At 30.9% G+C, this 13,368-nt stretch overlaps 1 protein-coding gene across 6 annotated transcripts; it reads left to right on the top strand.

Moving 5' to 3' along the window:
* The first annotated feature begins 4,135 nt into the window (after positions 1 to 4,135).
* LOC111311089 (uncharacterized) lies at positions 4,136 to 13,005 on the top strand. Of its 6 annotated transcripts, none has more exons than XM_089765815.1 (19): positions 4,136 to 4,223; positions 4,671 to 4,712; positions 4,826 to 4,898; positions 5,916 to 5,971; positions 6,087 to 6,182; positions 6,820 to 6,931; positions 8,015 to 8,060; positions 8,210 to 8,281; positions 8,857 to 8,919; positions 9,004 to 9,158; positions 9,261 to 9,325; positions 10,228 to 10,378; positions 10,535 to 10,640; positions 10,739 to 10,874; positions 11,016 to 11,080; positions 11,188 to 11,352; positions 11,848 to 11,920; positions 12,004 to 12,080; positions 12,740 to 13,005. In XM_089765815.1, exons 1-18 carry the CDS (start codon positions 4,220 to 4,222, stop codon positions 12,057 to 12,059), a joined length of 1,536 nt encoding a protein of 511 aa, XP_089621941.1. In that variant the 5' UTR covers positions 4,136 to 4,219; the 3' UTR covers positions 12,060 to 12,080; positions 12,740 to 13,005. The 6 variants fall into 6 exon arrangements, with proteins under 6 accessions (XP_089621941.1, XP_022766201.2, XP_089621942.1 ...); XM_022910466.2 differs by having other exon boundaries at positions 4,826 to 4,903; positions 5,918 to 5,971; XM_089765816.1 differs by having other exon boundaries at positions 4,598 to 4,712; positions 4,826 to 4,903; positions 5,918 to 5,971.
* Positions 13,006 to 13,368: the final 363 nt, after the last annotated feature.

Here is a 13,368-nt window from a genome sequence, read left to right as displayed (position 1 = left end):
CATAATCAGTAGCTTTTTGCTCACTGTTTTTCTATGTGTTCTTCCTTCTGTTCTAGTATCTATTTATAGGGATTGATCAGAAGAGTTTTTAATTCCTTTTTGGATGGAGATTCAATCTTTGAATCCAATTTGAATTCTAATTGAATCCCCATTCACGGTAGAATTCTTCAAATTCAATCTCAGCCCAAAAAAAAAAGAAATTAGAAAAACGAAATAAAAAAAATCAGATAATTGAATAAAATTAAAAAAAATTAACAGATAATTAAAAAATAATAATAAGATAAATAAAAAATATAATAATAATAAATAAATTATAATATAATAATAAATATATAACTAGATAAATAAAATACATATATAAATATTAACAAAAAAATAAAGATATACATATATTAATACATAGTAATAATAAATAAATAAATAATAAATACATAAAATACAAAGAAAAAATATAAAATAAAAATAAAAATAATATAAAATACAAAATAAAAGCCAAATTGGGCTTACCCATTTGGATCAGGCCCAATTGATTCGAGCCTGGACCAAATTGGGTGTCTACAGTACTTCTATGCAAATAAGGATAGAAATTGTTGAAAATAACATCATCACTGGTATACAAAGTTTTGAAAAGGAAATATTTCCCAAATGCGGACCTTTTAGAAGCAAAGTTGAGAAACAACCTACCTCTCACGTGACGTAACATTTGGGGTACTTTAGGCTTGCACAAACATTGTATTCGGTAGAGAATGGGCATAAGTGAAGGAATGAAAACATGGAAGGACAAATGGGTGGAAGTCAAGAGTGAGTTAAAACCCTTATAAATTAAAGAGAGCTTGGATGAGAACATGCTTGTGAGTGCTTTGATTGATACTAAAACCAAAAAATGGAACAAGGACTTGGTGTATAGCTTGTTCATAGTGAAAGAGGCCGATGCCATTTGTGTTACCCTAATAAGATCGCTAAATCAGCTTGATACACTGATATGGCACTATAATAATAATGAAGTATACACGGTTAAAAGTGGAAACAAACTCCTAATGAAAGATATGAAGGCCATGGTGGATGATCAGTTCATAAATGGATGGGATATGGCCCAATGAAAGAGATTATGAAGAATAAATATACCAAATAAATTGAAGGTATTTGAATAGAAAATGATCTATGAGATTTTGCCAATGACATCAAAGCTAATGACGAGAAAGATAATTGGAGAAAAAAATTTTCCAAGATGTGATGAATCGAGAGAGTAAGTTATTTATGCTCTATGTGCCTGTCTTTAGCAAAGGAGGTTTTGCAACTTATAGGGTTTGCATGGGAAAAGAGAGGATGATAGTATTAACAATGTTGCAAATTGGACAAAAATAATGGATGAAAAATTGGATGCAAAAATGTTTGGCTATTTCATTACAACAATCTGGGCTATATGGAACAATAGAAATGAAATAATGTATAAAGAAACCAAACGAGGCCCATAACAAACCTCTAGATTTGCAATGTCACTTTTAGAAGAATGGAAAGTAACCCCAATGAAAAAAAGAAAACCCATGCAATAATAGATTTTAGGGTTGGAAAACACCACTAAGTATAGAGATAAAAGTGAATTTTGATGGGGTTTTCAACAAAAACATGTGAGTAAGAGGAGTGGGGGTCAAAATAAAAGATCACAAAGGAAAAGTGCTAGGGGCTCTTGTTGTAAGAGTACATGATGTACAAAATGCATGGATGGTAGAAAGCTGGGTAGCATTCAAAACTTTAAAGCTAGCTAACGATATGGGGTTTTTAAAAATCATACTGAAGGGTGATGCATTAGGAATCATTAAGAAGTTGGAAACAACATGCATGGATCTTTCTTCCAACGACATAATCCTTGATGAAGTCCGAAAGCTCAAAGGAACAATGCATAGTTGCATGTTCAGGCATACAAGACATGAGGGGAACATTGTAGTGCACCAATTGGCAAAACAGGGGGAACAAGTTGAGAGCAATTTAATTTGGGTAGAGGAGTGTTTCGATTTCTTGATTGATATTGTTGGAAAGAATTGTAATGGTTCTTAAATTTAATACTCCCTCTGGCCTTTTTTTTTGTCTAATTTTTCTTTTTAGGATGATATAAAATTATGTCTTATTTTCTTTTTTAAACATTTAAAACTCTTACTTTTTATATTTTAAAGTTATTTTTCATTATTATTTTTTTACTTTTTAACAATTAAAATCATGAAATTTTAATTTTATAAAATTTTTTATTTTAATTTTAAATATATTAAAATAAAAAATTATTTTTTTTAAATTTCGTGAAAGTCAATACAAGACAAACAAATAGCGACGAAAAAAGTATAATGAATGCTCTTCTCTTAAAAAAAAAAAAAAAAGACACATTTGGTGGAAGGAGTATTCATTTTGATAATTTTTAATATATTGACTTTTTACCTTCCTACTTAGAGATGTAATCTATACAAGCTTGATTGGTAAATCTAAATTTTAAATCAATTCATTTAAACCTTTGTTTAAAAAACATTAAAACATGTTAATTGATATGTGATTTGTTGATAGAATGTTAGATTTTTAATTTTATTGATTAAGTTTAGATAACTTTAAATATAATAAAAAATATTAAAATATTAATTTTTATATCAATATTTTAATATTTAAAATATATTTTATAATTATAATTAAATAAAAAATTATTTTTTTATCAATCAAATATATAATATTATACATCGAATTTGTGCTTGGAAATTCCCTACCAAGACACAATATGCGGGTTCAACTACTCGTCAAGCCCACAAACATGCTTTCTGTCCAATACAACCGGGGTTAGTAATATATACAGGAGCCTATTAATACATTCGTGAAAGTTAATTTTTTTGTTTATTTAAATTTTCATACATACATAAGACATCCTTTCCTTTATTTGTTTCCATAAAGATCGTTTTCTCTTATTTTATACTTTTTATTTAAGAAATGAGAAATGATATTTCTCCTACTTATAACCTTAAAACATTGCAAATCTCAAACAAATTTTTCGATGATTTTTTTAAGATAGTTGCTCTTATAAAATAATTTGTATTAGGGTTAATTTGGATAGGTGATAAGATTAATTTTAGTAAAATTAAAAATAATAGTGAAGGAAAAATTAATTATTATAACGGTGAAATTAAAATTACTGATAAAAATATGTATTTAGATGTAAAATAATTGTGAGAGTGAAATGAAATGTAATTAGAATAAAAATAACCATTAAAGATATTAAATTAAAATTTGTGTATAATAAAAAATTTAAATTATTTAACATTTATAAAATTTAAAAAGAATTAAAAATTATTAAGTTATTTTTATGATAAATAATAATTTTGTTTATTAAATAATAGTTAAAAATTAATAAAAAATAATAGTTTATATATTGTAAAAAATTTTATTTATTAATTTATTAAATAATAATATTTGTTTATTATATTTCATAATTTTTAAATAAAAAATCAAAATAAAAAAATTAAATAAAAAAGATATCTTTGCATTTGTAACATAAAATGAAGTACACAAAAGGAAAAAAAATCAAAAGTTGAATTTCAATCCACCATTGGACCAAAATCTATCGGTGGGTAAACGGAGGTTGAAAATCTCACTGTGTTGCTGTGATGACAATTAAATGAATATCTATTGCTGATTGGCACAAAATCTTTTAGTAACTGCATATGTGAAGGAGCTGCTAATACCGAATGCAACCTTAATTTCTTCGGGCTATACAAAAGCGTAAAATTTTCTTGATAAAAAACCTCCACGTTTAGTCAATTTTGGCACAAACTAGTAAATGCTTTCGATTTAATTTTTTAAAAAAGATTTTAAAAACATATTTTTTCATTGATTCGATATATTTAAAATTTTATTTTTGAAAAATTCTCAAGAATTAAAATCTAATTAAAAAAAACTCATCTTTTCTTGAATTCCATTGAATTTTGTGTTAATAATATTGACAAAAAAAGTAATATTTTCCATAATAATTTCATAAAAAATAAATGAATAAACCGGTTTAATGAACCGGAAGACATAAGAGCGGGTAGTCCATTCCCTTGCGGGCCTGGACGCCACGAAAAGTAGCATCGCATATATTAAACCAAACGCTAAAACGAATAAAGAAAAGGCAGATTCCAGAAACGCCTACCTCTCTCTTTTCTCGAAAACCCTAGCGTCCTTAACACAATCTGGTTTGCTCTCGGCATCCATGGGTATTCCTCTGCATGTTTCTCTTTTCGAATTTTTATTTCTTGAATCTCTCTTTATTTTACCATCAGTACCGATTGTGTTTGTTTTCCTTAATTCTGGATCTTCTTGATTTACTCACTGATTTTTTGAGTTTTGATCTCGTTTCATCGAAAATTTCACTCAATTTTATCTGCTCTTTATTCTTTGTAATTACAATTTTTTTATAAATGAAAATTGTAGTTTTCACATTATTGAGATTAGGCCTTCAGAATATGAACTGAACTGAAGTTTATTAATTAAAATTCCTATTAGTTGAGTAGGGCTATAAATTGTATGAAATTTGTTTGTAATAATATTATCATTATTTCTTAACTCGCTTTAGCCTCTATGCGTGCAGCAGTGGTGAAGATTGATAATTATTGGAATTAACGTGTCCAAATTTCTTCTGTTTTTTCTTTTTTATTTGGTAGATATTGAGGCCGAGATCCGTGCATTGCAGCTTAACTCTGCAGGTAGTATTACTTTTATTGTATTTATATATGAATAAGATATAGATTTTGGTTTGCCTTTTTTTTTTTTTTTTTTTGAATCTCTTTTTTTGAGTTATATTCTTGACTCTTAACAGAAGATAATAATGGTGTGGTCAATCCTGAAGTTACAAAACCAGAAGAAGTTGAAATCTCAGATAAGTTGGAGGAGGAAGGTTGGTAGTATCGTTGAACTTTGTATTTATATGGTCCTTACCTTCTTATGTTAATGAATGTGTCGGGGAAGATGAGAATTGGACAGAATTAGAGGAGAGATTGTCTTTGCAGAAATTCATTTAATACTTTATAAATTGTGACTTACATTTTTTGCTATCTCCAAGATGGCATTTGAGAGTTTTTATGCTAACTAATTTCCATTGATGTTTTGTAGTTACAGTGAGATTGCATAAAAATAGAAAATATACTGTTTTCTAAGGTTTTTTGGAAGCTTTTAGATATAATTCATGGTTGACTTTCCTTTTTTTTTGGTGCAAAAATGATATCTAATGAGATATTTTGATCCCTAGGCAAGTAAATCATGTTGTTTTCTCACATATTGCGTTGTGTGATAGCATTTGATACTAAAATTATAATTCATGACAGATCTCTAGGTGCTATGTTTTCTTGTGTCTTAGATGTGTTATGAATTTATATTGCTGCCTGCAAACTGTGGCAGCATGTGAATTGCAATGCTGATTTCAATTCAGTATGTGAATTGCATTGCCTTAGGATTTGGTCTCTGACATGGTACATGTTCGACATAGTGTGTCAGTTTTTTACATTTAAGACCGTACATCATTCTCCTCTAAATTAAAGCATTAAAGAGTTGCGGGACAAAGGTATAGTAGGATAAAGTAAAGAGTCTATGTAACATAGTCAATCAGATGCATTATATACTTGTTTTCTTTCTTGATGGACTTAAATCTTTTGTTGACTGTCTCTATTTCTACATTATTATTTTATAAAGGGCAGGCAGGTAAATGTATTGTTGGTGTTTACCTCTTTTTCCAATTTAGACACCAAATCAGGTGCACCTTAGATGTTAATTTTTTTGGCATTTTCTCTAAATTTTCTTCTTACTCTTTCTTTTGCTAAAATGCTGAATTTTTTTGCTATTTATTTAGAACTTTTGTTTGTCAGTTTAGTTTCATTTTGAAAATGTTTGAAATCTTTGCTATTGGTGGTTTCAGGTGTGAAGGATGAGGTTGATACAAAATCTCAGGCGGTCCAGGCTGAGCCAAAAGGTTCCTTCATTCTGTTTTCTCTTCTTTCCTATGCTTATCTGTATTATGTATGTCACATTAATATTCCATTTGTCATTTTCTTGTTCTCATTTTTAATTTGGTTGTGCTGTGAAAGACAAGGAAGTAGCTGCACAAGAGGATGCAGAAGCATCGGATGAAATGGAAACAGAAAAGAAGCGCCACTTGAATGTTGTCTTTATTGGTCATGTTGGTAGGTATTCCTACTTCATGGTTTTGCGTATGTGAAAGTTGGTATGCATTACATATTTATGTTCATTATGAAAAGAATATGCTAAGCTAGGGAAACAGTTCAAAACTGTACTTTTAACCTCCCAAGTCCCTTATTTATTATGTGCTTTTGTGAGTTCAATCAATTGTGTGTATCAGCCATGTGCATGAATGCTGAGAAAAGCAGTTATAATTTTAATTATTACTGGACCTACTGTTTAGGAATAGGATTTTGAACTTGGGTAAGTGGAATGCTACCTTTCCTTTTTGGATAATTCAATGTTACCTTAAAAAGAGTTCAGTCTCAAGTTAAAACTGCTTTTGGTGGACTAAAAGACCAAATGATTAACATATTTCTAAGCCCTAAATGAGAAAATTAAAACAACTGTTCACAAAGGATGTGGAACCAATGCCCGGTTATGACTGATTAGTTGCCTCATGTCTTCTCAAAATTCTTCATAAATAATTTAAAAAAAACTTATTTTAGCTATTTTTTAAATTAAACATTATCAAAGACTGCTGGTAATCAATTTCTTTTTACTAAAAAATGTCGTTTCTATATAGTATTTAAATAAATTATCTACATTGTATGTTTTAACTTTGGTTTATTTGATTCATAGATTCTGGTAAGTCAACAATTGGAGGCCAGATACTCTTCCTCAGTGGTCAGGTTGATGACCGTACTATCCAGAAATATGAGAAGGAAGCAAAGGATAAAAGTAGAGAAAGCTGGTGAGCCTTTGGTTTGGTTTACTTTGATAGTGAAAATCAATGCTGTTCCTTTTATATTTGTTTTTTCTAAAGAGCATTCAAATGCTGGGATTTGGGCTTTATATGCGCTTTTTTTGAAGGTTTTATTCTACCTGTAACAATAGAAATCAGTAACTTTCTACTTGTTTCTCATCACTGTATCATTTTCTTATTAGTTGGCTATAGCTAGTCTGCATAAAAAAGTGAATGGTGAGACATGATTTACATTAGCAGGCTTGAAATTGTAGAGTGTTTGTGACCAAGAATGCAAGAATTATGAGCCAAGATTCAATCTAGTTCAAACATAGTAGTACTAAGATTTAACCCATGACTTGAATGAGTCTCTAATTAGATGCACTGGCATAAAGTAGTTTAAGATTTAATATTCCGTTGACAGGAGGCACTCTATTAGCTGTCCTTCAGTAAATAATCATGTATAGGGAGAGAGTGATGGGTTATGTCCTGCCTTTCACATAAATAGAATGTGGGATTTGGGTGGAGAAGGAAATGAATAATGATTATGCTCATTTCCTCAATCCAAGCAACAGGAAGGTTACATCAGGATTAAATTTACTAAAGATGTACTCATTAAAGGAGTTTATAGAACTTGGATCAGTTATTGGCTTGTTTTTAATTCGTTCTGATCAAATTGGAAACCATTTCCTTTTTCGCTTTTTATTGGATACTATAAGTGCTGAAATGTTCTTTTGTCTATTATATTATTTATTTTTTTTCTTGCTTTTGAAGATTCATGTATATTTTAGAATGTTATATCTTTCTGCAATAGACCCATTGTGCAATTTGTATCTTTTGACAGCTTCCATCAGTTCATCCTTTTAAAATTATTTCCAATTAACTTTTAGCTTTTTGAATAGGAAATTTGATTCTATTGATGTCAACATTGTTCTCTCTCTCTCTCTCTCACACACACACACACGTACCCACACCCACCACTCTTAAGATCTGCTTAATTCGCACCTGATCAATTACCTTAGTTAGAATGTCTTACAGAAAGTGTATCTTCAGCTATTGCATTATCTGACTTAGTTATTTTCTATGTGTTAGGTATATGGCATATATTATGGACACTAATGAGGAGGAGAGGGTTAAGGTACTGTACAATGGGGAGATGTTACAAACTTTGAGAAATTATAGTTAATTCATGATATATTTCTTGTAACGCTATCAACATTTATTCTTGATTGGCCAAAGTACTGTTGTTACTCTAGGAGTTTATTAAATTTGAACTATTTATTGCAGGGTATAACTGTTGAAGTTGGAAGAGCACGCTTTGAGACAGAGACAACTAGATTTACTATTTTGGATGCACCAGTAAGGGGATTGCCTCTGAAATACTCTGTTACTCTTTAATTTATCTTTTCTTCTAATTAAATATTTAATTTAATTATCTGTAGGATAAGATGATAGATCTTATTTATTTATTTTACTATTTTATTTTGTAAATTGACATTTTTTTTTCTTGGTCCTGATTTGTGGTTTAGTTGAATTGCTTTCCTTTAGTAGCTGTGTTGCTCCTTCTCACATTCCTCCTTTGATATTATAACTTATATTACATGATGATTAAAATTATAATGAGTGCAGGATCATTTTAATAGTGCTTAAAAAATGTCTTATACAACTTAAGGTTACAGACAGCATGTCATTTTACGGTATTGTGGCACTACTCAAAAACGAGAGAAAGCAATGGCAAATATAAAACTTAAGTGTTTTCCTAGCATATTACTATTAATTAGATATTCCTTTGGGTATGTTCTCTTATTTGATCTAGAATGGAACTGAACAAAGTCATTTTGTTTTTTGACTATGGAGATTCATATTATTTTGAATTCAGATTTTGATGCATTTTGTTTGTTAAAACTAAATATAGTTTTGCAATGACTACATAGGGTCACAAGAGTTATGTTCCAAATATGATCAGTGGGGCAGCCCAAGCTGATATTGGTGTGCTTGTAAGTTACATCTAGTGTCTTTCAATTAAAATGCATGGATTGCAGATTTTGGATTTTTATATGTCCCTGTTGTCTCTTAATTAGGTGATTTCTGCCCGTAAAGGGGAATTTGAAACTGGATATGAGAGGGGTGGGCAGACCCGTGAACATGTCCTGCTGGCAAAGACCTTGGGTGTGGCGAAGCTACTTGTAGTGGTTAATAAGATGGATGACAACACTGTCAACTGGTCTAAAGAAAGGTGTTTTGCCTGGCTTTCATAACAAAGTCTGAGCTTGTGTGTTGTTTTCTTTTTGTTGTAGGTTTGTATGGTAATAGTATTGATGGAGGTCTTCTTGCACAGGTACGATGAAATTGAGTCAAAGATGACACCTTTTCTGAGGTCTTCAGGCTACAATGTGAAGAAAGGTATTGGAAGTGTTGTTAAATGACTTGCAAGTTGCAATTTTTTTGTGGCGATGTTTTCAAGCTTGTAGAACCGTCAACGTATGTTATTACCATGACAGTGAGATTTTAAAACACTTACTGTGCAAAGGAAATAGAGAAGCTAACAAATCCCCTTGCATTTTTTTTAACATTTTTATGGTTGCTTATGTGATTGGACTTGTTTTCTACTTTCTAGAGGCATATGTTGAGGTTTTCTAGTCTGATATGATACCATAGAACTCTGCTGTTATATTCCAAAGAAATTTTACCTATTGTAATTTTAACACAGATGTTTAGCCATGCAGCAAGATATTGTTTTATCAAATTATTTTGGAGTTGAAATTATGGATTAGAAGCAAATAATTGCTGTCAGTTTGTCCAGGAAAGTTAGGTGCTATTTGACAAACTAAAAAAATTCGATGCAGAATGCAGGCATGTGTTGAGGTTCTTAGTCTTATATGGTACTATAGAACTCTGTATTATCATCCAAAGGAATTTTATATTTTGTAGTTTTAATATGGATGTTTGGCTATTCTGCAAGGTGTTTTAACAAATTGCTGTTAGTTTGTTTAGGAAACTTGTTGGCTGCTGAAAACTTGTGCAATATTCAATTACTTTTCTTTGCATTATGCTTTATTCTCCCAAATTGTTATGTAAAATTGTGTCTGATCAGGCTTCTGCTCCTTAAATGCTTGATATTTGAAATGTTGATGTTTCTTGCTCTTTTCGTTGTATAACTCTTAATAGGATCAGATGATGATAGCATGCTTTTTATGTTAGTGAAGTTATATTCCCATGTTAGAATCTTGGTTAATTTGCTGAGCATATAATTTATGCTTTAAAACCAGTTATATTTCATTGGTTAGTCTTGTTTGAACTTACAGATGTACAGTTCCTACCAATATCTGGTCTTATTGGTTATAACATGAAAACAAGAGTGGATAAGAGTATATGTTCTTGGTGGAATGGTCCCTGCCTATTTGAAGCCCTCGATTCTATTGAAGTTCCTTTCAGAGATCCAAAAGGTCCATTTAGGTAGTGATCTATAGCCTATCTTCCATAGCAGGATTCACTGCCCAAACAACTTTTATGTTTGGTTCTAGTTCCTGCCATCTACTAGTAGCGTGTATAACTGAATTCTTGGTCATCTTATTTTATGATGCATCTGATGATTTGTAATTGACTCCATAGGATGCCTATAATTGACAAATTCAAAGACATGGGAACTGTTGTTATGGGAAAGGTAGAATCTGGAAGTGTGTGTGAGGGTGATTCCTTATTAGTTATGCCAAACAAGGTGCTTTATCTTTGCAACTTTTTAATTATATTTATGTATATATATATATATATATATATTAATTTATGGGGTATGAGGATTTTATGCTTGGATTGCAGGCTCAAGTGAAAGTTCTAGCTGTATATTGCGATGAAAATAAGGTTAGGCGTGCAGGACCTGGTGAAAATCTACGGGTTAGATTATCTGGGGTTGAAGAAGATGACATGTTGTCAGGTTTTGTCTTGACAAGTGTTGGTAAGATTTGCTTTAATGCAGTTTTGTGATAACTTTTACAGTCCCTTTCTCTCGTTTTAATTGTTTGTTTTTATATTAAAATTGAATTGTTTTATTTTTGCATAAGTTTTGGGGTATAATGTTTGTTTTTCCTTCATGCAGTAAAATCGATACCAGCTGTCACTGAATTTACAGCCCAATTGCAGATTCTTGAGTTGCTTGAGAATGTATGCATGAATGTCATTTTCTGTTGTACTTATTCGATAAACTAGTTAATTTCAAGTATGATGATTGTTAATGTAATATCTGTCTTGTAAATGTTGGTACTGTTTAGGCTATTTTTACTGCTGGCTATAAGGCTGTCTTGCACATTCATTCTGTTGTTGAGGAATGCGAGATAGTTGAGCTATTACAGCAAATTGATCCAAAGACAAAGAAACCCATGAAAAAAAAGGTTCTTTATGTGAAGAATGGTGCTGTTGTCATGTGTCGTATTCAGGTTCAGACTCTTACTTTATTTAATATATCAAATTGGGTATTTTGTTTTTTTGAATATTAGCTGCATTTGTTCTTTTTTTTTTTTTGAAATGGAACTGAATGAATTGCCAGATTGAGCAAGTGAGAAACTGTTAGAAAGAACTTGTTGCCGAGTTGGTTTCTTTTCTTTTTTCCATAGGGGTAGAAGTAGAAATAGTAGGATAGCATTATTGACTAATGATAAACCACTGTCAACTCTCTTTTTGGCATTCCAGATATAAGAAAAATGCTCTGATAAATTATAAACAGGCAGCTAGTGCCAATGTTTCCGAACAGATTGAACTTAAAAACATATTAACATAATAACATGATTCTCTACTCTCTCCAAAGTGAGTATGTGTGATGCACATTCTTTCTTTGTATGTTCTTTACACTCTCCAAAAACAGAAGATATTTTGACTGAATTGATCTCCATTTGTTTTGGGCTTGATAAATACTATTTTCATGTGCTTCTTAGGTTAACAACTTGATTTGCATTGAGAAGTTCTCAGATTTTCCACAACTTGGGAGGTTCACTCTTCGTACTGAAGGTAACAGAGAGAAGTTTTTTTTTTTCATTGTTGATAAATTATTATTCTTAGTGGTTGAGTCACATGAATTGTCATATCTACAGGAAAAACTGTTGCAGTGGGAAAAGTCACTGATCTTCCTTCAAGCAGTAGTACTTAAAAAAAAAAATTGTTCTTAGAGGTGAGAATTCAAACATTGGTTATTTCTGCTATGTGAAGGTTTTATTATATCACTGTTATTCTCCTGCAGTATTATTATCCAATGTAAAGACATAAGAAACGACTGAGAAAGAATGAAAAACAGAAAAAAAAAAGATTTTTAAGTTGATAAATCAATTTGTAATACTGAAATTTAGTCTTCTAACAGAAAATTGGAGTTACTAAGGTTTTTCATTGGCTGATGGGGGTTGGGATTCTTTTTTCATGAAGTATTACCCTATTGTTGCATCACCTCCTTTATTGGAGATTCATACTGTTCAAATAGCGGGTCTACAGTATTGCTGTTGGTGTGGCTTGATCACAAGCCTCCTCACTTGTATCTTGTAGGCTAGTTGGTGGAACATTCTAAGATGTGGGGAATACGTATCAATGTTGTTCAAGCATTTATGGAGTTGAAAATGGGTTTTCTTGTGAGTTGCTATCATGCACCTTTTAAGGGTGGGGATCACGTTGTGGAAGCATTATTCCGTTTAAACTAGGTTATTCATAGTATTCCATGCCATTCGATTAATACAGTTGATTAGTGCAAGGAGTAGGCCTTTTATTTGCTATTTTTTACCTTTTTTCATGAAGTATTATTGTTAGCATCTTGGTAACATATTACTGATTTACCTTTGACAGGCAGTTTGACAGGACACAAACAACTTGTGTACCAAATCCTGTTGAGTTGAAATAGGATCACCGAGAACTCATTAAGAATTGTCGCATTACACTGCTCTTGCTGTAATCGTGTTATGGTTATTTTTGCCGCTCCTATTGTGCTTTTACTGGCATTTTTTGCTTTTGATATGAGATGGGTGTATATTTTGAACTGATTCGCAACCCATTGTTCATTTTAAAAATACCAAATTATAGTTAATGGTGTTCATTAAGTTTTGATTGTTCAATTCCTTTTTTTTTTTTTTTTGGGTAGCCAGGCTTTGGTTAACGTCAGAATGGTTGTCGTTGAAAAAACATATTTTTCTTAGAACTTACTGGGTGATAAAAATATTTGGTTGCTTCACCTTGCATCTTCCTAATAGGATTATTGTGATATTGTAAATTCATATTACATTCAATTTTGATATGATGAAACTAGTGTTAGTGAAGTTATGGTCAGATTGAGATTCAACTATCTTGGTGATGTATTTTTTAAAACCAAACAACAGATGTTAAATATCATTCTTCTCCTTGATTCAATTTATAACTAATTTCCTCTACTTCAAAAATGAAAAACCTGCCTTTGCTAACATTAATCCAAGCAAACTGAA

This window comes from Durio zibethinus, chromosome 9 (assembly GCF_047325235.1).
Source record: "Durio zibethinus cultivar Kanyao isolate XHJ-2024 chromosome 9, ASM4732523v1, whole genome shotgun sequence".
Taxonomy (NCBI): Eukaryota; Viridiplantae; Streptophyta; class Magnoliopsida; order Malvales; family Malvaceae; genus Durio; species Durio zibethinus.
The sequence above is the reverse complement of the archived record's forward strand: the minus strand, read 5'-3'. Positions and strand labels throughout refer to the sequence as shown.

What these genes read in the sequence shown, in the direction of transcription:
- LOC111311089 (XM_022910466.2), top strand. An exon ending in AAGCTGATATTGGTGTGCTT is followed by an intron (nt 8,920 to 9,003) that starts GTAAGTTACATC and finishes TCTCTTAATTAG; the next exon opens with GTGATTTCTGCCCGTAAAGG. An exon ending in TATTAGTTATGCCAAACAAG is followed by an intron (nt 10,641 to 10,738) that starts GTGCTTTATCTT and finishes CTTGGATTGCAG; the next exon opens with GCTCAAGTGAAAGTTCTAGC.